General features: G+C 44.4%; 1 protein-coding gene across 1 annotated transcript in view; it reads left to right on the top strand.

Annotated features, from left to right (window-relative positions):
• LOC147101069 (B-cell antigen receptor complex-associated protein beta chain-like) overlaps positions 1–13697 on the top strand; it is a 39511-nt gene extending 25814 nt beyond the window's left edge. The window contains exon 5 of the mRNA XM_085966220.1: positions 5025–13697. Coding sequence (XP_085822346.1) covers positions 5025–5120 — 96 coding nt within the window. The 3' untranslated portion in view covers positions 5121–13697. The remainder of the gene's footprint in view (positions 1–5024) is intronic.
• The last annotated feature ends 11652 nt before the right edge of the window (positions 13698–25349 follow it).

Here is a 25349-nt window from a genome sequence, read left to right as displayed (position 1 = left end):
GAGGCGGGACTGCTGCTTGGCGGGTCGATGTCCCGCCTCCATCGATTTGTGGCCAACCCACGCTATTTTCCCTTGATTGACCTTGTTAAGCCCGCCCAGCGGGCTCAGCAGGCCAATTAAGGGAAAGCCGGTTGCAGAGAATGTCAACGCATGACGTTTCATCAGTCAAAAATTTTTGACAGATGAATTGTCATTGTTTGACAGCTCTGTGCAGCTGTCCAACAGTGACATTCTCTGTAGTTTGATGAGGTCTTGAATTCAAGACCTCATCAAACTTCTTTCTTTTACAGAAATGAGATGGTTGTTGCATCTGAGAATGCAACGGCCATCTCTCATCTGCAACAGGGAGGTCCGAGACTCTCCGTATAGACACCGACTGAAGCCTGCAGGAAGAAACAAAGGTAAGTACACTTTTACTAACACTTTGCACTTACCTCAGATACTCACCGCTACACTCTTGCACCCATCACTTACTTTCACACCACACTTTTACACCCCGCAGACCCAGTACTCGCCTCGCTGAGCTGGCGGGTTTTGGAGCCTTCGGGAAACCCGCACTTGTGAGGGGAAAAAAGGGGATAATCCTATTTTCTGCCTGTTAATTACCTGTTAACAGGCAGTTAATAGGCTTTAATCCCTCCCGCCTCCAAGGAGATGGGACCCGGCGCGGGATGGCTACCCGCTTCCTGGCAAGATGGCACGGAGGTGGGTTGGGCACCTGCCCCCAAATTCTGCCATTTTCCCAGCAGTCCCACCTCCATACCCACCTCCCCAGGGCTGGCAAAATCGCCCCGAAAAGTGCTGCAACTCACGCCATCCACTAGCATTAAGACACTCCCCTAACCAGCATTGAAAGTGATATTGATGCCTCACCTAATTGTTCAGTCAACAAAACTGGTGCAACTCGCACCATCTACCAGCTCTATACAGCACTAATCTCATATACTCCTCGGGGTTAATCCTTGGTGCGGTCATGCGAAGTCAGATGAGTTAAGGGCCAGGTTTGGCTGTGATGCCCTATACAGTTAAAATATTACCGACGCTCAGGCCTAGGCTTTTGTCATTCCTGGAACCTGGAGCTGGAGCTGCAACTACAAGATGCTGAGCTGCCTGTGCAATCCCTTTGAGCGGGATGCATCGCCAGCCTTGTGAGACTTTCAAGCACCCTGGATTTGCTCCCTTGACCTCGGCCATATGGCCCTGGGTCGTTAAGGAATAGGAGGCTTCACTTCCCTCATTTGCATTTTTGATATTATCTGCCACATCTGTGGTGTGGCCCGTTTATAAAAAAAAAAATCGAGAAGGCAGGGGTGCAATGGAGCGCACCTCCAATTAGTTTTCTGCCTCTTCCCACCCCAGATCTTCAGGAGATAATGCAGCGATAGTGAAAAGCCTGAGCCTTATTGCCTAGACTCAGAAATGATGAATGGCCACGTAGATTAAGTACCAAAGGACTGCGGATGTCTGTGGACCTATAACCCAGTACCGGTTGGTGTGTTAGGGAGAAGAGTGGAGAAAGAAAGTGGATCGTTTGCTGGTACAAAATATTTGTCAAGCAGAAATTATTGCTGCTTGGACTCTTTAACAACTAGCATGCTGTTTTGTAATGGTTACAGAATGGAGGGAGTGCAGCGAAGATTCACCAGACTGATACCTGGGATGGCAGGAATGATGTATGAGGAGAGATTGGGTCGATTGGGCTTATACTCACTGGAGTTTAGAAGAATGAGAGGGGATCTCATTGAAATTTATAAAATTCTAACAGGACTAGACAGACTAGATGCAGGAAGGATGTTCCCGATGGCGGGGGAGTCCAGAACCAGGGGTCACAGTCTAAAGATAAGGGGTAAGCCATTTAGGACTGAGATGAGGAGGAATTTCTTCACCCAGAGAGTGGTGAACCTGTGGAATTCTCTACCACACAAGGCAGTTGAGGCCAATTCATTAAATATATTCAAGAAGGAATTAGATATATTTCTTAAGGCTAAAGAGATCAAGGGATATGGGGAGAAGGCAGGGACAGGGTACTGAATTTGGATGATCAGCCATGATCTCATTAAATGGTGGAGCAGGCTCGAGGGGCCGAATGGCCTACTCCTGCTCCTATCTTCTATGTTTCTATGTTTCCCCTCTGCTAATCAGAATGTTATACAATAGGATATCAAACATCTGGATAAATCACCAATATTAAACAGTTCATTGTTGCAATTCACCATGTTTTACTGACATCAAAATTCATATATATTCATATATATATATATATTCATATATATATATAATAAATCTTGAATTCAGCACAATTGTCACACTTGAGAGTAACAGACATGCAGGAGTAGAAATTCACCTTGCAAGCCAGTACAAACGATCGGTATCACATTGTTAAGTGCCCCATCCGATTGACTCCACTGGGGCTGGAATGGAGTGTCTAACAGGCGGCCAACACAATACCGCCTGCTTTGCGCGACTGCCCGAGACTAATTTCTACCCCTCAAAGTTTGTGTTACAACTGGCTGCTGATTGCCGGAAATACCATGAAACAGCAACAAACCACAACTGAACAGAGAAGGAATCTACCAATAAACAAATAGTATCTTTAAAAAAGTATTTTTCAAAAGAAGAGCAAAAAAAAGTCATCCATTTCATGCTGGTTTCTTCTGACCTTGATACCTGGCCCCTCCCCAAGTGGAAGAGCTGGGTATGTAGGAGCAGCTGCCCATTAACAGATAAACTTCGCTCAGTGACAACAATTAGTATCTAATTGACCTCAGGTTGTATGGCCTTAAAGAGACAGGTCACATTACACACAAATTCACCTCAGCAACAGAATAATCTATTGTGTATTACATGGTATAACACACCTGTCCTTATAAAACAGCATATCCTCCAACTTAGTATTAACATCAGCGAACATCCTGTTATAATTTGCACTGTCCCTTGAATTTCCCGCATATCAACTGACATGAATCTTGTCATTCATGTGGAAATTACTTATGAAATAATACAGGGCGGCCTGCTGGTGGCGCTGTCCAGGGAGAGTATAAATACTCGGGCATGGGCCCAGCTTGCTCAGGACATTCTTTAACAGGAATTAGTGAAGGTCACAACTAGACCTCCATGTTGTAAAACAATTGATTAAAGCTTTGTTTAACGCTTAGACCAAGTGCCTAGTAGTTTTCTTATGTCATCAACTGTTTCAGATTTCTCAATAAACTTGCAGATGTTATGTCATAATTGTTAATCCTGCAGTGTGAGTTACATCACAAAAGAGCATCGACAGCAACGTTCCCTGTAATTATTTTTGTTGCTGTGCGGCCCCTTCGAAATCCCTTTTCAAATTTTAGGTGGGAAAGTGGAGGTGCCTTCAAGTCTCACATTCTAAAATTGGGATAATCACCTTTGCTCTATTTTATGCGGTGTTAATTTCAAACACTAACATAATTAGACAATGGGCCAGAAATTCGGGTCGGAGGTTTAATTACATAAATTAACTATTTTAAACAAAAATTTAAATTTTTGAAAAAATGTATTAAAGTTTTTAACGGGGCTAGAAATAAACTTACCTTTCTTTAAAGTATTTTAAAATGATAAACCTGTGGAAAAAATGTTTTAATTTTACTTAATTAACCTCTTACTTTGTTAAAAGCAGGCCTTGCGCAGCTGCTAGGAGCTTACCCGCACGGAGAAACCTGTAAAAAAATCGGAAGTTCCAGGTCTACGCGCTGCCTCTCCGTAGATTCCCAGCTCCGATTGGCTCCCCATGGCCCACGTGATCCCAGGGGACGCTTCGAACTAGCTGCGCCCCTGGGATACGCGAGCACTGCGCGCCGGCAGCTGGAGGAGGCCCAGGATCGGAATCCCATGCGGGAAATTATTTCTGAACTGTTTAGTTTACTCTAGCGCTTTCTTTGGTGGAACAACCTTTCACCCCTTAAAAGGAATTGGCAGTAAAGCCTTTAGCGCTGAATTATGGGCCGTGCAGCAATGCCTACTGGGCATGGCATTGAGACTGTCCAAACTTATTTGACATGGTTACAACTCACAGCAATCAGTAGAACAAGAAACATTTTGAATTGACCTCAATGAAAGAAGGCAGTCTTCTATCACTGGATCTATTTAAGTTGCATGAATTTTTTTTTTTTTTTCGTTCATGGGGAATCTGGGCATCGCTGGTAAGGCCCAGCATTTATTGCCCATCCCTGATTGCCCTTGAGAAGGTGGTGGAGAGTCGCCTTCTTGAACTGCTGCAGTTCATCATAACAGTTTTTTTTTGTGGATACAACAGAGTGGCTTGCTAGGCCATTTCAGAGGGGCAGTTAAGAGTCGACCACATTGCTGTGGGTCTGGAGTCACATATAGGCCAGACCGGGTGAGGACGGCAGATTTCCTTCCCTAAAGGACATTAGTGAACCAGATGGGTTTTTTACAACAATCCAGTAGTTTCATGGTCACCATTACTGATACTAGCTTTTTAGAAACATAGAAGATAGGAGCAGGAGTAGGCCATTCGGCCCCTCAAGCCTGTTCCGCCATTTAATAAGATCATGGCTGATCATCCAAACTCAGTACCCTGTCCCTGCTTTCTCCCCATATCCCTTGATCCCTTTAGCCTTAAGAAATATATCTAACTCCTTCTTGAATATATTTAATAAGTTGGCCTCAACTGTCTTTTGTGGTAGAGAATTCCACAGGTTCACCACTCTCTGGGTGAAGAAATTCCTCCTCATCTCAGTCCTAAATGGCTTACCCCTTATCCTTAGACTGTGACCCCTGGTTCTGGACTCCCCGCCATCGGGAACATCCTTCCTGCATTTATTCCAGATTTAATTAACTGAATTTAAATTCCCCAACTGCTATGGTGGGGTTTGAACTCTCGTCTCCGGATTATTAGTCCAGTAACCGTGCTACCGTGGCCCGCAAATGCAGTACTGTTGAGAGTTTTATCAAAACAGTTTATGTGAGATTATAGTAAGTCATTTTAGCAGAATGCAGCCATTTTTAAAAAATTCCTTTTCATTTCAATGTAGGGTTTGGAAGTTATGCAGACCGCCATGTATGAAGATATCGGCAACGTGAGACCAGCTGACGCGAAATGGACAGTTGGCGAGCAGCCAAACGAGTAAATTCCACAATCATATCATTGTTCACCTTCGTCATGAACCCATAATGTACCCCTGAATAATATTCTAATAGAAATAACAACATATTGAAAATGATATTATTGACACAGGAAAGAAAAAAAAACATGTAGAAAATGATCAAGGGATGGATTACAGAAGTGATTCTTGGGTTCCCAGTTGACGCCGAGCCAAGATGTAAATGTATAACGCAACCACAAGTTGATATACAAGCCCTAACGCAGCGCAAGGACATCGGGCACTTCTGTAGATCATCTCCTAACCATTGTTTCATGAAACATGCACAAGTGAATTGTTTTGCTTACCTTCACTCTTCAACAGTGGGAGGCTTCATACTGCACAGGCTTACTTGACTGCACAGGTAAATGGGCCATTTCTTTAAAAGGAGAGTAGATATCAAACGTTGGAGGCGCAAATTGCCAATTTATAGGAAAATAATCTGCCCAATTTAATGGAGGAATATAAGAATTGACACATTTTATCAATACAGAGGTGTATTCTAACTGCATATGTTATATATAGAATAATAATGGATAGTCAGGAAAATTATAGGTATATGCAGAGTGTGTTTGTAATTCAAGCATAGACAACCCAAAATGATGAAGGATATTACACCCGCTGAAAATCCATCCCCTGATTATTCTTAATGTTGGCTAAATGCAAGGTCCTCCATTACATCGAGGTGAGTTGATGTGCACAGTGGAGGAGACTATTGGTAAGAAGGAACAATAGTCATCTTGCTTCGGAGATCCAAAATTGGGGAAAATTAAGTTGCTTATACTGATAATAGTACATACACAATCTCACACAGGCTGGGGCATGTTATAAGGCCCTCAAGGGTTGAGGTGACACCACACACTGTAAGTGACACTTGGAGAGTGGTTTCTCAATGTCAGCTCAACCCCAAGATGAGACGATGTTGACAAACCACACTCCAAACACACTGCAACCGGTGTTATTCTCCACAGTAGACACAGGTGGAGTTTCGGGCTGCAGGGAGCTGTTTCTTTTCTGGTAATCTGTAGAGCTTTCTCTTATTTTGCCGTCAGCTGGTACCATGAGAGACAGATATCAGGTTTTACTGGCCAAATCAAATGATTGAACCAAAAGTGATACTGGACTTGCCGATTTTAACCAGCAATGATATTGAGATTTATCTCAACAGATGTTACAAGGGAATCTTGCACCATTTTCGGCCGGCACAGACACGATGGGCCAAATGGCCTCCTTTTTTCCCCGCAGATTTCTATGATTCAATGTATATATTGTACAAATAACTGAAGGAGAGCATCGCTATTATTACCAATAATGTGTTCAATGGCAAATACAATGTTTGTTTAGACTTGCAGTAAATTCTATTTTTAGTCATCTCTCTGCTGTAGAACTCCTGGGAAAAGTGTAAATTTAAGGAGTTTGTTGGACTGTGCCATGCTTGGTATCCCTGATAATTTAGCTGCGTGTGAGATTTCTTCACCAAAGGGCAGCTCTACCCTAATTATAAGTGATTAAAGATCATTTCCCTGCATTAGTGTTTCTTTGTGACAGAACTTACACAAATCCCACACGTCCACAAAAAAGCTGAAACAAGGTTATCAGGCCCATCAATCCAGTGGATGGTGCAACTTCACACACCGTTTACCCATCTCGCACAGCGCTTTTTGGAGACGAGGCCAGAACATATTTTTCTTTTTTTTTGCACCGTAGTCCTCAAAATAACGATAGTTCTTAGGAACAGGAAGAAAATTGCCTGTCCCTTTCTCAAGAGATCAATGTGCCTGTTCACCATATATTCCCCAAACCCTTCACTCTTAAAAAAACACGTCTCTTAAAGCTATTTACACCATCCGCCTGAATGGTCCTTTCTGTTAACTTATTGTATAACTCTATTAGCCCTGGATGAGAAAGAAGTTCTACCTGACTCCACTGCTTATCCCTAAGTTCCTAATTTTTAATATTCGTCTGCTGGAATTTCAACCTTTCACTGCAGCAAACAAGTTGCTTGGATCGATTTTTGTCAATTCCTTTCACAATTTCTGTTTGAATGATGTTGTCCATATCTTCTTCATTCAATAATAGATGAAAAAGAGTTCTGCAACTAGCAAGATGAACAACTTCTATTTGACACATAGAACCCTCCTCTAACATTGATTTCCAAGTCTAAGTTTATCTTTACAATTTCCCCAACCAGGAAAAAAAAAAGCAAGTTAATGTAAATGTTTTTTGCACTTCCTGTGAGGTAATTGGTGGACTTTTGTCACCACATGATGATGTCACACTGCTCGCAGCTGCTGGGTAATATGTACAGGGACAAAATAAGTGCCAATGCAGGACTTTTTAATTTGGAGATTTTATAGAAACAGGTTTTCACAAGCAACTAAACAGAAACAGAGGAGCTTTCTCTGTGTTAATGGCTATCCTGTAAACTGGTGAAAGAGAAAATAGTACAAAAAATGTGCCTAACTTCATTGACTTCCATGTAATTTCAGCCAATAGGAGGCACTGTTTCATCATGATCTGGTAGCAAAAGCTCCAATGGCTTCTCTGAGTAAGTGGAAAACGTTTGGCTTTCTTCACACCATGATTTATCTGTGTAAAGATGAAGTGAGACCAGGATGAATTGGAAATTAATTATTGGTGGGCGTAGTCTGTCCATTAAATAGAAGTTTGTTAGAACCTGGAGTATTCCTTTAAAGTGCAAAAGTGCTCTTATTGGGAACTTTTAGCTGGGGAACCAAAGCTGTCTCTAATATTAAATAACCATGCAGTTTATCCATATGTGTAATAAGCTTGTTTTCTGTGCAAGGAATGTCTGATCGACATATTTTAGTTTACTAAATTGCTTGAGAATGTTTAAACGTTTAGACATTAAAATGTTTAAGACCCATCAGAAAGCATATTTACAGCTCCCTCTGCCATCCTAGGTTTAAATAACAGTACACACATGTTAGCAGGATTGGATAATCGGTACCTCTGCAACCTGAGATCAAATTCAGCCTAGAATGGTGGGACGAGAGTCTCGTTTTTCCGCAGGTTGTAAAGGGTATATTGCAAATAAGTTGAGGAAGCTCTCAATGCATTTCTTATTGGGCTGCAGCACAGAACTGCTCATAATTCAGCACAGATTGACCATGTCACTCAGAAAGTGGAAAATTCATGTCGTTGCTTTAAGGAGTGCTTGTCTGAAGTTTGAGTCTAGGCACATTGATGAAGCAGAGTAGAGAGAACTTCACTCTATATCTGATGCTGACACTGGATGCTAAAAGTGAAAAAAAAAATTGCCACCTCTCATTCCTATCAGCAAATAGCTGGTAAAAATGAAATGTAGATGAAACACTAAAATGTCCAATGTTTTGTGTCAAGCAATCCCCGCATCAATTTGTGGGAAATTAGGATGTTATTGCTTTGAGTTAGCTAAGTCATAGAGGTTCGTGTCTCTATCCCACACACAAATTTGCCTGGCCAAGTTTAACAACATGTTCATTCATAGCCACTATCATGGGATGTTAGTTAGCAACCATCAGTCAAATAAGTACATACAAGAACAAGAGCAAGGAAAGACCATCAGGCCCACCAAATTGGCCCCATCCAGTCAATGGTGCAAACTTGCACATTGTCCACCCATCTTCTAGTAATGCTGCCTCCTGGGAGATTAAAAAGTCAAAGATATTTTGATTTTACAAAAAGTTTTCCTTTAATTAAGTTCCTAAAAAATAAAATTGATGAAACATTATGATAGATTTAATAAAAGCAAAAATGATTACATAACATGGATCAAGGAATTTATATTACTCAATGTTTGGAATGATGTATTATAAAGAAAGGCAGTACCGCCCATTCATGACCCACAACATGTACCACTTGACTGGTATTTAATACCCTGTACGTGTCAGGCAGGAAAAGTGACCAATCAGGAAACTGCGCCATAATGGCAGTGCATTCTGATTGGCTAAAGTTACAATTACCACAATAACCCTCCAGTATATATATATATACTCATCACAGTATCAAACATGGAGGCAGAAACCAACAGGATAATTGTCCAATTAACAGATGAAGAAAAAAATAATCATTGAGAAACAAGAGAAAGCAACAAGTAGACCAAGCAGCCAGTCAAGCTATTCAAAGGTTAAAAAAAAAAGTTACATTTATTAAGCTTTTTAACTTAAAAAAACACAAAGAATTCTAATGCTGTCATCTATTTCTTTTGACGTTAATGTTTAACTTGTTTAATCCTAAAAGAAAATTTAAATTACAAAAAGAACTGAAATGTTTCCTCAACATCCCTATTCTTTTCAAAAGTTCCTGCAGTGTAATAAGAATGCACTCAGTAATCAAAGTGTTTACTTATCAAAATACTGGAGGTGGCATGAAGGGCGATTCTGTTTTATTGGTTGCCTTGCACTTTGCTGCACAAGGCCACCTCTATCACTCATAGCTAATGTGGACAGACATTTTAATATTGAGTAGATAATATAAAACCATTAACAAAAACAGAAAATGCTGGAAACACACAGCAGGTCAGTCAGAGGGAACAGACAAGTTCAGGTTTTTGACTCAAGCTTTTTAATTAATATAAAATCATTGTTCGTTGACACCATGCCTCTCAATTGTCCTAATTTAATTGGGATGCCTCGACATTAAGCAGTACTGCTGAGGAAAAACTTAAGCAACAAGCCAGACTCCCAAGACTGTAATAGCAGCTGATTTGCCCCACACTGCAAAAGCTATGCTCGCACCCCAAGTGGTGACCCGAATTCCAACCTTTCAGCACATTGCAGGTGGAGAGGTTTCGATGTCACTATCCTGCCATCAGTATATTCTGTCAGAGACTATCAGCTGGAACAATCCAGCGAGGGAGGTGAAACTTCTCGAGAGCTAATAGGTTACAGATTGGTTAAAACTATATCCTCATTCCATACAGCAATCATTGAATCCAATAGTTGATAGTGGTGCTGTATGTTGATAAGTAGGACTTCCATTCCAGTGGCAGGAATAAAAGATCTGCTTATAATACACAGCGTGTCATGAATCTCATCATTCATGAAGAAATTATTCATGAAATAACACTGGGCGGCCAGCAAGTGGCGCTGTCCAAGGAGTATAAATACTCGGGTGTGGGCCCAGCTTGCTCAGGACGTTTTTGTAACCAGGAACTAGTGATGTAACTAGAATCTCATGGTTGTGAAACAGTTGATTAAAGCCTTGTTTTACACGCAAACCAAGTGCTTAGTGAGTTTTCTTACATCACAGCGCACTGCATGAAATTCAAAGTATTCAGTTGAAGCAGAGTGACTTAAAATATTTTCAGTCTTATTTTACACATACTCTGCAGCTTCTGAAGATGTGCTATCCGGGCTCAGACATCACTGTGTGGAGCCATTCAATCTCACCCTGGCTTCGCCTTGGTTATTAAAGCAAACATCCCAATCCCAGGCCACCTGCACATTGCAATAGGACAGTAGGAAAAACAGCGCAACTACAGCGAAGTGCCTTTGAAGGACCGCGCTGCACCTGACTTTAAAACTAAATTGCCCAAGCCCGCTCCACTTTCTAACACATTTTCCACCTTCACCCAGTGAGTGACCTTGTTAAATATGCCCTCTTGCCATAATGCACGTTTTATCTGACTCCCAAGATGTGCGTTCTAGCAATGGTCTGGTCATAGTCATCGTTTGTATAAAAATTTGGATTAAGTTGCCTCTTGACAAGTTTCCCTTCCATGGCTAGATTAGTGGGTTGTAAAAGTCCAGTTGGACCTGTATTCTGATAGTGTAATCTTTTAACTGTGTCTCCCAAACTAAGGAACTTTTCACGTGATCTATCTTAGTTCTACAACACAGAAAATCTTAAAAGTACACTCTTTAAACAGCAGTAGGTATCTCCAATTGCATTTCTAAAGTAACTGAAGTGATATTTGCTTGGTAGAACAATTGCATAGATTGAGTACACAGATGGACCTTGTTAGTGAGAACTTCCAAACCCTTACCATCAGGTTCCTATCAGCTAGACTGGCCATTGTGTAAACGAACAATCCTAGAAAACTGTTAACATAAAATGATAAGTTACTATAAATGTATTTTAATTTAGCCAATAAAATGTTAACAGATTTAAGCCTTTATTATAGCACAGATTTCTGTGACCTATTTCAGTATTGGAAAAAGCATGTGACTTTTGGATCTTTGCCACAACACTGATTCATTGGTGTGGGATGAAGCTAGTTGCTAAACCAATTACTGACCTGTCTAAAAACCCAGATGTAGTCACACTTTCAAGTTCCTTTTTTTCCAAATCTATGTTTTAAAATGTTTCCATTATACCAATTTATATATTTGCACAATAAAATTAGTGGTCAAAATACTAAAATCTTAAGCAAAAACAGAAAATGCTGGAAACATTCAGCAGGTCAGGCAGCATCTGTGGAGAGAAGAGACAAGTTAACATTTCGAGTAGCGCCCCGTCATCAGAATGGATTTTGATATTTTCAAGCTGTTGTCACAAGCATGGGAAATGTAACAACAGCTTGCAAATATGAAAGAGCTGACATTAATTTATTTCTATAGAGTCTGTCAATGGCTCTTATAATGCCCCAGTCACCTAGAACAGCAACAGTTCTTCCATTCCACCTCGATTTTGACTGCTAAACCTCTTCCCAGGTGATTGCAGTTTCCAGTGCTTTTCTGAGGTATTCTTGGTAGTCCATGGTTCTTTTTTTCATTTCTATGTTTGGTGTGGTATTCTCAAGTCCTGCAGGCTGAGCACATGACCTAGCCCACTGAAGTACGCCTGCTTTGTAAGTTGGCCTACTGGCAGTTGCTTTGCTCATTCTATGACTATTTGTTCATAAAGCAACACCATCCAGGACAAGGAAGCCCACTTAATTGGCACCCCATCCACCATCTTAAACATTCACTCCCTGCACCACTGGCGCACCGTGGCTGCAGTGTGTACCATCTACAAGGTGCACTGTAGCAACTCACCAAGGCTTCTTCGGCAGCACCTCCCAAATCCGTGACCTCTACCACCTTGAAGGTCAAGGGCAGCAGGCGCATGGGAACACCACCACCTCCAAGTTCCCTTCCAAGTCACACACTATCCTGACTTGGAAATATATCGCCGTTCTTTCATCATAGGTCAAACTCCTGGACCTCCATCACCCCCCCCCCCCCCGGCCCGCCCCCTAGTAGCACTGTGGGAGTACCTTCATCTCACGGATTGCAGTGGTTCAAGAAGGCGGCTCACCACCACCTTCTCAAGGGCAATTAGGGATGGGCAATAAATGCTGGCCTTGCCAGCAATGCCCACATCCCAGGAACAAATGATAAAAAGCAGATGTCTTTGGTGTCTTTTCCTCCTTCTGATGGCAGAGGTGCGGCTATATTTATATCTGCCACTTGCTGCTGGCCTCCCTTGGGTAATTGGAAGCAAACAGTTAATAGAAGATGAGATGGGCCGGTGACCTAGAAAAATCATTACCTGTCAGCCTGGCTCGGTAGTCGTACTCTTGCCTCTGACTCCGAAGGTTGTGGGTTCAAGCCCCATTCCCAGGGTTGACCACATAAAGTCTAGGCTGACGCTTCAGTGCAATATTGAAGGAGGTGTTGATTTTCTAATGAGATGTTAAACTGAGGTCCTGTCCTGCTTATTTAAGTGAGCATAACAGATCCCATGGCACTGTTTAAAGAGCAGCGGTGTCGTGCTGGCTAGCATTTATTCCTCCGCCACCGGCACCACCACCAAAACAGATTAACTGGTCATTTCTCTCATTGCTGTTTGTGGGACCTTGCTGTGCACAATTTGGCTCCTCCATTTGCCTACAGAATAACAGTGACTTCATTGAAAAGTAATTTATTGCCTGTAAAGTGCTTTGGGACAATCTGAAGATGTGAAAGGTGTTACATAAATGCAAGTTTTTTTCTTTCTTTAGAAGCAGGAAAGAACATCGGCACAGAATAGAATTTACTTCAGCATTCCGAGTGTAATTTAGCAGCAGCCTTAACCCCCCCCCCCCATCCCATAATACAATGCACAGTATACTTGACATTGTCTGGAAGGAAATATCCTTAAAAGGGTTGAGGTCACATAGACAAATCATGGTGTGAAAAAAGCCAAAAGTTCTTTCTCCTAGTTGAGGGTTTCATTGTATTAACAAGGTTTGATCTCTATTGCCTTGTATAGGAAATAGTTCGGGACCATCTGATGAAGCCCTTAATATCAGGTAGTTCTCATTGCTAAAGTTTTCACTAGCAAGGCTCATCTGTGTTTTGCAATATTTAATGTTGTATTTTAACATCAAGGAATAATACAAAATTGTATGCAAGTCAGTAATTTATGTTTAGAGTTTCCTTTGAATACCTGATGCTGTGTTTAAAGCTCTACAATTGTTTGCTGTTAATATGCACCTTTATTTGAATTGTTCTGTTTGCTTTAATGTTATTTGTAAATCTTGTTGTGTAATTTGGGTGCTTCTTTCTAAAGTCGTATGAAAATAGTCGTGAGTGCTGTTTTTCAAGTTTCTTTGGGATTAAATGAGAATTTCTTACAAATAAAAGAAAGTAAAATTAATTTGAGTTTCTGAGCTGTAACTTGCAAAACCAATCTACAACGGTGGTGTGATATATAACAACAATCGCTGTACTTCAGTGTAATTCATTGTGTGTGAAATACTTTGAATGATGTTTGCGAGATGTGATTTGAGCACTTTATAAATTTATTTTCTTTTTTCTTTAAAACATAGGGGGCGATTTTGTGGATGGAGGTGGGACTGCTGCTTGTCAGGTTTTAGTCCCGCCTCCATCGAGTTGTGGCCAACCCACGCTATTTTCCCTTAATTGACCTCGTTAAGCCCACCCAGCAGGTTTAGCAGGCCAATTAAGGGAAAGCCGGTTGCAGAGCACGTCAACGTATGACATGTCATCTGTCAAAGTATTGTCATTGTTTGACAACTCTGTGAAGCTGTCAAACACGGACAATCCCTGCAGTTTGATGAGGTCTTGCATACAAGACCTCATCAACCTTCTTTCTTTTGCAGAATTGAGATGTTTGTTGCATCTGAGAATGCAACGGCCATCTCTCATCTGCAACACGGAGGACCGAGACTCTCCGCATAGAAACCGACTGAAGCCTGCAGGAAGAAACAAAGGTAAGTACACTTTTAAAAACACTTGGGACTTACCTCAGATACTCACCTCTACACTCTTGCACCCATCACTTACCTTCACACCACACTTTTGCACCCCACCCCCCGCGACCCCCGCAGACCCCCTACTCGCCTCGCTGAGCTGGCGGGTTTGGAGCCTTCGGGCAGCCTGTACTTGAGGGCAAAAAGGGATAATCCTATTTTCTGCCTATTAACTACCTATTAACAGGCAGTTAATAGGCTTTAATCCCTTCCCGCCTCCAAGGAGACAGAACCCGGCACAGGTCAGCTACCTGCTTCCTGGCAAGAGGGCATGGAGGAGGGTTGGGGGTGGGTTTGCCACCCGCCCCCAAATTCTGCCATTTTCCCGGCAGTTCCCACCTCCATACCCACCTCCCCAGGGCTGGCAAAATCGCACCAGTAGAGGCAGAAATGCATCCTTTTGAAATTTGTATATGATCCAAGACAAACAAAAAATAAATTTATTAAAATAATGAGTGCACAATACTATATAATGCATATTGCCCATCTATCCTGCAACTCCATATTTAAATATCACCAATCAGATTTCCACACTGCAACAGCACTGAAATGGCCCAACAAAAGGATGGCAAGGCAAGTTGATAAGGCAGTTAAGAAAGAGTATGGGATACTTACAGAATCATAGAATGGTTACATCACAGAAGGAGGCCATTCGGCCCGTCGAGCCCGTGCCAGCTACAAGAGCACTTCAGCTAGTCCCCCCCCCCCGCCCCTTGTCCTTTCCCCGTAGCCCTGCAAATTTTTTTCCTTCAGGTACTTATCCAACTCCCTTTTAAACGCCATGATTTAATCTGCCTCCACCACCCTCTCAGGCAGTGCATTCCAGATCCTAACCACTCGCTGAGTAAAAATGTTTTTCCTCATGTCGCCTTTGGTTCTTCTGCCAATCACCTTAAATCTGTGTCCTCTGGTTCTCAACCCTTCTGCCAATGGGAACAGTTTCTATCTACTCTGTCCAGACCCCTCATGATTTTGAACACCTCTATCAAATCTCCTCTCAACCTTCTCTGCTCCAAGGAAACAACCCCAGCTTCTCCAGTCTATTCACGTAACTGAAGTCCCTCATCCCTGGAATTACGTGGCTTTGCAGTGAATACAAAAACAAGGAAGTTCTGCTAAACATTTACAAATCATCTTGGGAAGGGTCCTGAGATGAGCTGCCAGAGCTCTCGCCTCCTCTAATATGCAAATTGTGTTCCTACGACGTATATAGGACCCCAATTGCAATTTTGAGGTACAAATGGCAATAGATTGGGAAAAGGGGAAGTACAATGAGACCTGGGTGTCCTTGTGCACCAGTTGCTGAAGGTAAGCATGCAGGTGCAGCAGGCAGTTAAGAAGGCAAATGGTATGTTGGCCTTCATAGCAAGAGGATTCGAGTACAGGAGCAAGGATGTCTTGCTGCAGTTGTACAGGGCCTTGGTGAGACCATACCTTGAGTATTGTGTGCAGTTTTGGTCACCTTATCTGAGGAAAGATGTTCTTGCCATGGAGAGAGTGCAGCAAAGATGCGCCAGACTGATACCCGGGATGGCAGGAATGACGTATGAGGAGAGATTGGGTCGATTAGGCTTATATTCGCTAGAGTCTAGAAGAATGAGAGGGGATCTCATTGAAACTTTTAAAATTCTAACAGGACTAGACAGACTAGATGCAGGAAGGTTGTTCCCGATGGCGGGGGAGTCCAGAACCAGGGGTCACAGTCTTAAGATAAGGGGTGAGCCATTTAGGACTGAGATGAGGAGGAATTTCTTCACCCAGAGAGTGGTGAACCTGTGGAATTCTCTGCCACACAAGGCAGTTGAGGCCAATTCATTAAATATATTCAAGAAGGATATAGATATATTTCTTAAGGCTAAAGGGATCAAGTGAATTGGGGAGAAAGCAGGGACAGGGTACTGAATTTGGATGATCAGCCATGATCTCATTAAATGGCGGAACAGGCTCGAGGGGCCGAATGGCCTGCTCCTGCTCCTATCTTCTATGTTTCTGAGTGTTTCTATGGGGGAGTCCTCCTGGACCCACAAACATACTGCAGCCCACTGCCTATCTTTCCAAGGGGCCCCTGCATCGCCTGCGCTCCCCAAGGCTTCAATTGCCAGCAGGCTCACCTTCCCACAACCGGCGAGTTGCAGCAGGGCGCTCGTAGCTCGAAAGCGGCGTGCAAATGTGGTCTGGGCCTCAGAACGGCTCGGGCCTCTCTCCAGCACGCAAGTTCCACCCACTGCCTTGCCCGTTCCTTCCCTGAAGTTAAAATCGGCCCTACTCTCTCAAACATACCGACCCATGTATTTACACAGAAGCTCAAGAACTTGAACAACCTGAAATAGTTCAGTTCAGTTTTGATGGTAGGTCAATGGAACTACTAAACATAGGTGTCAGGCCCTCTGCAAACATGCACAGGCACATACGTCAGGAGCTTTAGGTGACTTATACCATAAATCTTTACCCAGGGAGTGGTTAGAATGTGGAACTTGCTACCACATGGAGTGGTTGAGGTGAACAACATAGATTCACTTAAGGGGAAGCTAGATAAGTCCATGAGAGAGAAAGGAATAGAAGGATATGCTGACAGAGTTAGATGTAGTCGTGTGGAGCATAAACACCGACATAGACCAGTTGGGCTGAATGGCTTGTTTCTGTGCTATAAAATTTATGCAATTCTGAGTTCACCTGAGAGGTAATACACCAACAATGGGTTCCTGAGGGGCACTGCTGAATGGAGGCTAAGCAATACACAGAGAAGGGATCAGAAAATTGATGTGTAGGTCACCCTACAAGGTTTTCAAAGACCGATCAGCAATTCCGCAGCAAAGTCAGCTGAGTGTCAGCTGTGGCTCAGTGGGTAACACTCTAGTCTCCTGAGTCAGAAGGTCGTAGGTTTCATAGTCCCACTCCAGAGACTTGAGCACAAAAATCTAGGCTGACACTCCAGTGCAGTACTGAGGGGGTGCTGCACTGTCGGAGGTGCCGTCTTTCGGATGAGAAGTTAAACCGAAGGCCCCGTCTGCTCTCTCAGGTGGACGTAAAATATCCATGGCACTATTTTGAAGACGAGCAGGGGAGTTCTCCCCGGTGTCCTGGCCAATATTTATCCCTCAATCAACATCACTAAAACAGATTATCTGGTCATGATCACATTGCTGTTTGTGGGAGCTTGCTGTGCACAAACTGACTGCCGCGTTTCCTACATTACAAGTGACTACACTTCAAAATAGTATTTCATTGGCTGTAAAGTGCTGTGGGACATCCTGAGGTCGTGAAAGGTGTTATAGAAATGCAAAACTTCCTTCCTTCATTCTAAGTTGGTGTTAATGTCAGTGATGCCAAATTTGGGTTTTGGAAACTTGTAAATTGTAGAAGGAAAGTTAAGAAGCTCAACAGTTGAACAAACCTGGTATAAAATGCGTTTGAGTCTGTTAGAGAATAGCAGTCAGACCAAGGGGTTGATAAATGATTTAAAAATCAATTTTTGTCTGGTCAAATGACTTTCAAGATACTTCAAGATTTGGACCCAAATCACACCATAGGATACAACATGGGCTGATTTTAAGTCCCGCCAGGAGTGTATGGCACTCGCGTGGGAGTGTGATTTGAAGGCTCGGCAGCTTTTAATTGCTGGGCCTCATCTGAATCCCACCGGTCAGTTGCTCGTCTGTTTCTGACGGAAAGTAACATCTGACTGGTGGGGGCAACCCAGAGCCTGCCCTCTGGCATCAGAATAAGGCTGGGGCAGGGTGTTCTGAGGGTTCTGCAGCTAGGGTGACGGGAAGCATGTCCCGGACTTTCCTTGTGGGGCCCAGAGATGCTCATCTGCTCCTCCCGGGACCCACCAATAAAAGTTTTTTTTTTTTACTTACCTTAGCTGGCTTCCCGACAGATTCGTCTAGTGGGATGGATGCAGCCCTGTTCAGGAATGGGTTAAAATAAATTGGGCTCCCATGTATGTCATAGGACCCTGATTTGAATTTATTAATGAGGCTCCCGCCAGAGTGCAGGTGGAGGCTCATCCGCTGCCAAAACTAGCGGTGTTAAAATCACAGATTGGCGGGAACCGAGTGGGAATCGAAGCTACTCCATTTTAACTGCTTCCCCACTCCTTTCCAACTGATTGGGAGAGTTAAAATTCCCCCTGCAACGTGTTTCTCTGAAATTCCTCTCTCCACTATTTTAATGAAGCTCTTAGCTCCTTTATTTTCAACATTGGTGTATAAATTTCCTCATTTACATTTTCCCTCTCCTTTAGGTCACCTGCGTCAATCCTCAGCCAAAATGACTTGGGGCTGGATTTTCCCAGCGGAAGCGGGTTCGCGTCGGGTTCGGTGTTCGGCAGGTTCCGGTCCAGCTGCCGGTTTCAGCCGCACTGATGTAACAATTTTCATTTAACTGGGCTTATTAAGCCCGCCGTGAGCATTACCTGGCCCAATCAGTGGGTTCGGGTCTGCTGCTCGCCTCTGACGTCTTCGATTCAGCTGCATTTAAGGGGCCCATGCAGCCGTTGGTTTTTATTCACTTTCTGATGCTCCTCTGTGGTATTGTTTGTGAGATGACTGCTCCAAGAACAAAGGCTGCTCCCCGCTATGATGATGACTCCCTCCATACTCTTGTGGAGGGAGTAAGAGGGCGCAAGGAGGTTCTGTTCCCCCCCAATGGACGGAGGAAACCTCCTCAGCAAACCAAGGCAGCCTGGCTGCAAATTGCTGAGGAGGTTAGTGCCAGGTCTTTGAGTTCATGCACCTGGGTTCAGTGCCACAGAAGGTTCAATGACCTGCTACGCTCAGCAAAAGCGAGTATAACATCACGCTTACCTTCAATCTGCTGCCCATCTCCTCTCATCACCAACACTTTGCATTGTTAACCTACTCCTTCACATCCCAACTACCCTACATCCCTTGCACCCTTAACCATCCCTCTCTATGTACAGAATCACTTCACCATCCTACTATGCACCCCCCTCACACTCGCTCTCACTGTTATGCAATGACAATGACTAACAACGCACAGGGAGGGACCTTGGTATTGGCACCTCACTCCATCTTTGTCTCCCTCTAAGTATCTATGCTATGGATTCTCTGCACTCACTCCAACATTCTCGCTGAAACTCCACTTGTGTGCCTCATTGCCGGAAAAGAGAGCCCACAATAAGAGGGAGAGGGGGAGGACAGGAGGAGGCCCACCTTCCATGGTGAATTTAACCAACTCTGAGGAGGCTGCTATCGACATCGTCGGTGGTGCAGAGGAGCTGGAAGTGGGGGACGGAGAGACGGGCGCAGTACAGCAAGCTGGTGACAGAATAGATTTGCAACCCTCTCATTTAGATTTCATGAGTGACTGATATGGCATCTGATGTTCATACAGATTGAGTTCTGATCATCTGCACAATGGGATGTGTCGGCTACGTAAATATCACATGTCTAACTCATGCCTTTACTCCCCCACAGGACTCAACGAGAGCCCCCTTCCCCACTGTCTAGGAGGAAGAGCCAGATGACTCCTCAGAGGAAGCTGCAACCTCTGAGGGAGCAGTGTCAGCAGGAATGAGTGCACCCAGCACCAGCGCAGAGACGCACACCTCGGTGGATCATTCGCGAGATAGATTAGTGTTGTCACCTGGTGTATCACCGCTCACAAGTGAGCATCAGCAGATGGTGGAGACAGGGACAGCAGAGGAGAATCCTCATCAGAGGGTACAGGACGCTCCTAGCTCTGCTCAGCTGCACATGGGCGCTGTGCCTCTGGGGCCATCCAGAAAGAGAGCGGTGCTGGAGCTTCAGGAACATGCAGGAGGCTATCACAGTCACCATGGTTGCAAACCCTGTCAGTGTGCAGAGAATGGAGGAGTCCATCTCAAACATGAGCAATGCCATGGTGCACTCAATGGCGAATGTAGGTGTCGCCATGGAAAGGATGGCAACCTCCATGGAGGACATAAATTGCCAGACTCAGGAGAACGTGGTAACACTTCTAAATAGATGGTGATCTATGGCAGATAGATGGGCATCTATTGAGGAGAGAAAGCAGAGTTCATGGACGTCCTTGTTATGAGGACTGTCAGCACAGAAATGGATCCTCATGGCCCCACTGATGTGCAGCAAAGTGCTCTCCAGCTACTTGCTAGCAGTGAAGTGCGGGTGACCCATGAGAGGGATGTTGGTGGTCCACAACAAGGAAGTGTGGGCTCCTCTACAAGCGCTCACACTCCCATGCCGCTGCGGAGCCCTCAGTCAGAGCCCCAGATTCCTCATCCAACTGAGATGGCCGTCTCAGCCCCTGCACAGCTGCACGATGAGCAGACTGTTGTGGAGCCCTGCCAGGCTGCCAAACCCAGAGGACACCCGCCAAAAGTGTCTAAGCAGGCACAGCAGAGAACTGAGCAAGCTACCTCTACATCTGCTGAAGTCACGTAGAATCACACGTAAGAGAAAGTTAACACACAAATAGTCACAAGGATGAGTGTTTTGATATAATACAAAGTGACATTAGTCATCGTTATTTCAATTGTATTAAAGAAATGCAATGTCAAAGATTCAAAGGGGGGAAAAATTCGGTATCGCCCCATTTGGGGCGCCATTATCGGCCGTGCGCAAAGTTTAGCGCCTGGTGCTAATTATCGCCTCCGACAGCAAATTTGGTTTTTATCGCCCCTGGAGGTGATTGGAGCACTAAATCAGGTGCTTCACACCTGTCTTAAGGCGCAAAGTCTGAGGAGCGAGGCGCTACCTCAGAGCGCTGGTGAAGCAAGGAAGGGCAAATCAAAATAAACATGCAAAGTGCTGCTCAGTACTCAAAACTCCTTCACACAGTGTTGCATCTCTCCAGAAGTCTCTCTCTCTCTCTGAATGCGTGGTGCAAAAATGTCACAAACAAAAAAAGGCAGGAAGTGGTCGCCTTTAAATAGTGCTCCCCTAGTCCCTTTCTGACAGCATAACGCTCCCCTCAACCTGTCGTTGCTAGCGGCGGGCAGTAAGGCAGGGGGCACCACTCAATATCTGGTCTGGGGCACTAACGGGGTGCTGCGCACTCGACTGACGTCACAATCTGTCGGCGCAGGAGATCGTGGCGGTAGTGTTTAGCGCCGCCGCAAAATGTCTAGTTAATTTTGCAAGCGGCGCAAACATTACCGCACCCGGGCACTAGTTGCTTCGCGCCCTCTTAAGGCGCTAACTGGAGGCGCAAACCAACTGAATTTTTCCCCCAAAGAGTTGGCCTATGTATGCTCAGAAATGGAAGTAGCACGGTGAGGGCGCCTTTCATCTGTAGTGATGGTAGGGAGAGTGATAGGAATGCACAGTTTATTGAACAGATGCTGTATGGTGTGTAATGAAGGTCCTGCAAACACTCCTATCCATGTACCAGCCACATGTATGTGCTGTGTAAAGTTATGCGAATCTGGCATGGGTTAGTCCATCCCTTGCCTCACGGCCAGCAATGAGCTCGCGTGCTGGCGGCACTGGGACAGCTGCCTCCACCAGGTGTTCTTCAACTGCAGCTTCATTCGGCTCCTCGGAGGAGGAGGCTGTGCGCTCTGCCACTTTTTCCTCAGGCAGCGGTAAGCCACGCTGCTGTGCGATGTTGTGCAGGGCACAGCAGACCACTGATTCTGGACACCCTGGTTGGTGCATACTGAAGGGCTCCACCAGATCTGTCCAGGCATCTGAATCGCACTTTCAGCAAGCCAATGGTTTGCTCTATGTGGAAATGTGGCTCTCATTGTAACGCTCCTCAGCTTCGTTTGATGGCCTCCTCATCACTGTCATGAGCCACGTCTTCAAAGGATAGCCCTTGTCTCCAAGGAGCCATCCGGAAAGTTGGGTTGGTGGATTGAACAGCTGAGGCACAGTCGACTGCCGCAGGATGAACGTGTCATGGCAACTGCCAGGGAACTAGGCACGGACATGCATAATGTTCTTCCTGTGGTTACGCACCAGCTGGACGTTAAGGGAGTGGAAGCCCTTGTGGTTCACAAATACAGCTGGGTTGTGATGGAGTGCCCTAATGGCCACATGTGTGCAGTCTACGACGCCTTGCACCCTTGGGAAGCCTGCCATATTTGCAAACCCAACCGCACATGCGGTAACACTTGCTTCATCTGTGGAGAAGTGGATGTAATTGTGCGACTTGGCAAATCGGGCATTGGTAATCTGTGTGATGCAACTGTGTGCGGTCGACTGGGAGATGCCACTGATGTCTGCTGCTGATCCCTGGAAGGACCCTGAAGCAAAGAAGTTGAGGGCAGTGGTGACTTTGACACTGGGCTGCAGGTGTTGGTGCAGCATTGTGCAGATGTCAGCGACTACCTCTCTCGAAAGTCTCAGCCTCTTTTGGCACTGCTGCTCAGTGGGCCTATACTCATTGGAGTTTAGAAGAATGAGAGGTGATCTTATTGAAACGTATAAGATTCTGAGGGGGCTTGACAGGGTAGAGGCAGAGAGGATGTTTCCCTTTGTGTGGGAATCTAGAACTAGGGGGCACAGTTTCAGAATAAGGGGTCGCCCATTTAAAACGGAGATGAGAAGGAATTTCTTCTCTGAGGGTCGTGAATCTTTGGAATTCTCTACCCCAGAGAGCTGTGGAGGCGGAGTCACTGAATATATTTAAGGTGGAGATAGACAGGTTTTTGAATGATAAGGGAGTCAAGGGTTATGGGGAGCGGCCAGGAAAGTGTTGAGGCCAAGATCAGATCAGCCATGATCTTATTGAAGGCTTGAGGGGCCAAATGGCCTCCTTCTGCTCCTATTTCTTATGTTCTTATGCTCATGCATGTTGAAGTTTATCCTCTGCCTGTAAACCCTGTGTTGGGGGTATCTCCTGCGCGAAGTGCAGCCCTGCGCTGACGCCCTCTGCCCTGTGCAGCATCAGGTGGCTGAGGAGAAGGTTGGTGCTCCTGTTGTTATTGCTGCTGTTGTGCTTGGTTCTGCTGCTGTCGTGGTTGCTCTTCCTCCGATTCTGATGACCAGGATGAGAGGATATAAATGGTTCCCATTCTGCTGGTATATATGTCAGTTGAGGAAGAGATGTTATAAGGACTCAGTCAATGTGGGGAGAGGGTATTCCAAGGAGGTCACAGTGCATATGGATCTCAGATTAAACATTTACAACCTCAATAGATCTGCAAAATATGTTCCAAATCCTCAAAAACAAAGTTCTGGCATCTGAAATTGAACTGATGTTACAGTCAGCTTTTATGACGTTGGTACAGCTGTGACCTATTCAGCAAGTTGCTATACCCGACACAATCAGCTTACATGTTTGTCGAATGACGTGGAACACGCTGAAAATGTTGCAAAATGGAAAAAGCCTCAAAATAGGACTATCCAGGCAGTTCACAAGCTGTTAGCTGCCTTAAGTGCCTCTCCCGCTGCTTCGTGTTGGGCCTGATCGGGACTCGCAGACCCGACACTCTGTAAAGTTGCGTGGAGGCGGGATGGCGGCGGGTTCGTAACCTGCCATCAATCACTTCGATTTTAACTCTGGACCCGCCTCCAAAACCCGCTCTGAGTGCCGGCAAAATCGCGGCCTTGGTAGCTAATCTGTTCCCAAGCTTCAGTTTTGTTTTGCCCAAGGATGTGGCTGTCAACTTGAATAATCTCTTTACTCTTTTCAATCTTGCTGATGATCTTCACTATGGGCCTTGACCCTACACAATGGAGTCTTGATAATAAGGTCTCGAGGATCGGTCCATCTCCATCTCTATCTCTGCATTTTACTATTGTTTTTCTCTCCTTCCTTATTTGTCTGTCTGTTCTAGTTTATCTTTCAGTCCTATCCCATCATTTTCTCTGCCTCAGTATGTTTATGGGACCTTGCTGTATGCAAACTGGCTGTCACATTCACCTGCAGGACAACAGTGACTGCACTTAATTCATTGGATATGAAGTGCTTTGGGACAGGATGTCATGCGACACCATATAAATGGAGTGTATTCTTCCTTCCTTCCTTCCTTCCTTCCTTCCCCATGGATCAATTCATCATTTTGTCTATTTCCCCGCATATCACCCTCCCGTGTTTAAATCTCCCTGTGGGTCAATTCCAGTGTCTGCTCTTTCTATCTCTCCGTACTCCTTAACAGTTAATATTTATTTAATTCTTTGTCTTGCTCTCTCTTCCCCCACCCCCCCCCCACCCCTTTTTTTCACATTCTGCTAGTCGGTTGCTCAACTTTCATGCACACCCATCATTCTCCCAAAACTAATGAATGAATCAGTGAAAATGTTACTCACTGTCCATCCATGCAGTACTTCTGCACAATTTACAGGTCATGTTACTCTTTGACATTTAAACGACTAATTGTAATGCAGCCAGAAACATGACTTTATTAGGAAATGATTGATTTAATCTCCCTCTGCATCCCACCTCCTGAATAATGTGACAATAACAATCACTCTGTACATTTTATTAAAAATATGTTATTTTTCTTTTACTCACAAGTAACACCTGTTTTCAATTGCACTGCAGAAGATAAATAGATATTTATGCCAGCATGATAGTAATAAATGATTAAAAAATACATCAGTGTGACATCTTTACACAGAAAAGTTCCCCCTCCTACATATAATTGTTCACTCTGCTCATTATCACATTGTGGGAGCTTATGTCCTCACCCGGACCATGCTCTATACCATTATCCGAACCCAATATTAACTGTGATGTGGAGATGCCGATACCGGTTGGACTGGGATGGACAAATGTGAGAAGTCACACAACACCAGGTTATAGCCCAACAGCTTTATTTGGAATCACAAGCTTTCGGAGCGCTGCTCCTTCATCAGGTGAAGAGTTGTTTGAAATCACCAGCTTTCAGAGCGCTGAAAGCTTATATGCTGTGCCTATATGTATCTCTTCACTTCACCTGACGAAGGAGCAGCACTCCGAAAGCTTGTGATTTCAAATAAAGCTGTTGGACTATAACCTGGTGTTGTGTGACTTCTAATATTAACTGTGGCACAGTTAGTAGCACTTCTGCCTCTGAGTCAGAAGGCTGTAGGTTCAGGTCCCACTCCAGATATCTGAGCACAAAAATCTAGGCTGACACTCCA

The sequence above is a fragment of the Somniosus microcephalus genome, chromosome 24, assembly GCF_052327205.1.
Source record: "Somniosus microcephalus isolate GS21.2 chromosome 24, FLI_Smic_1.0, whole genome shotgun sequence".
NCBI classification, from domain to species: domain Eukaryota; kingdom Metazoa; phylum Chordata; class Chondrichthyes; order Squaliformes; family Somniosidae; genus Somniosus; species Somniosus microcephalus.
This window is presented reverse-complemented; position numbering and strand designations above follow the sequence as displayed.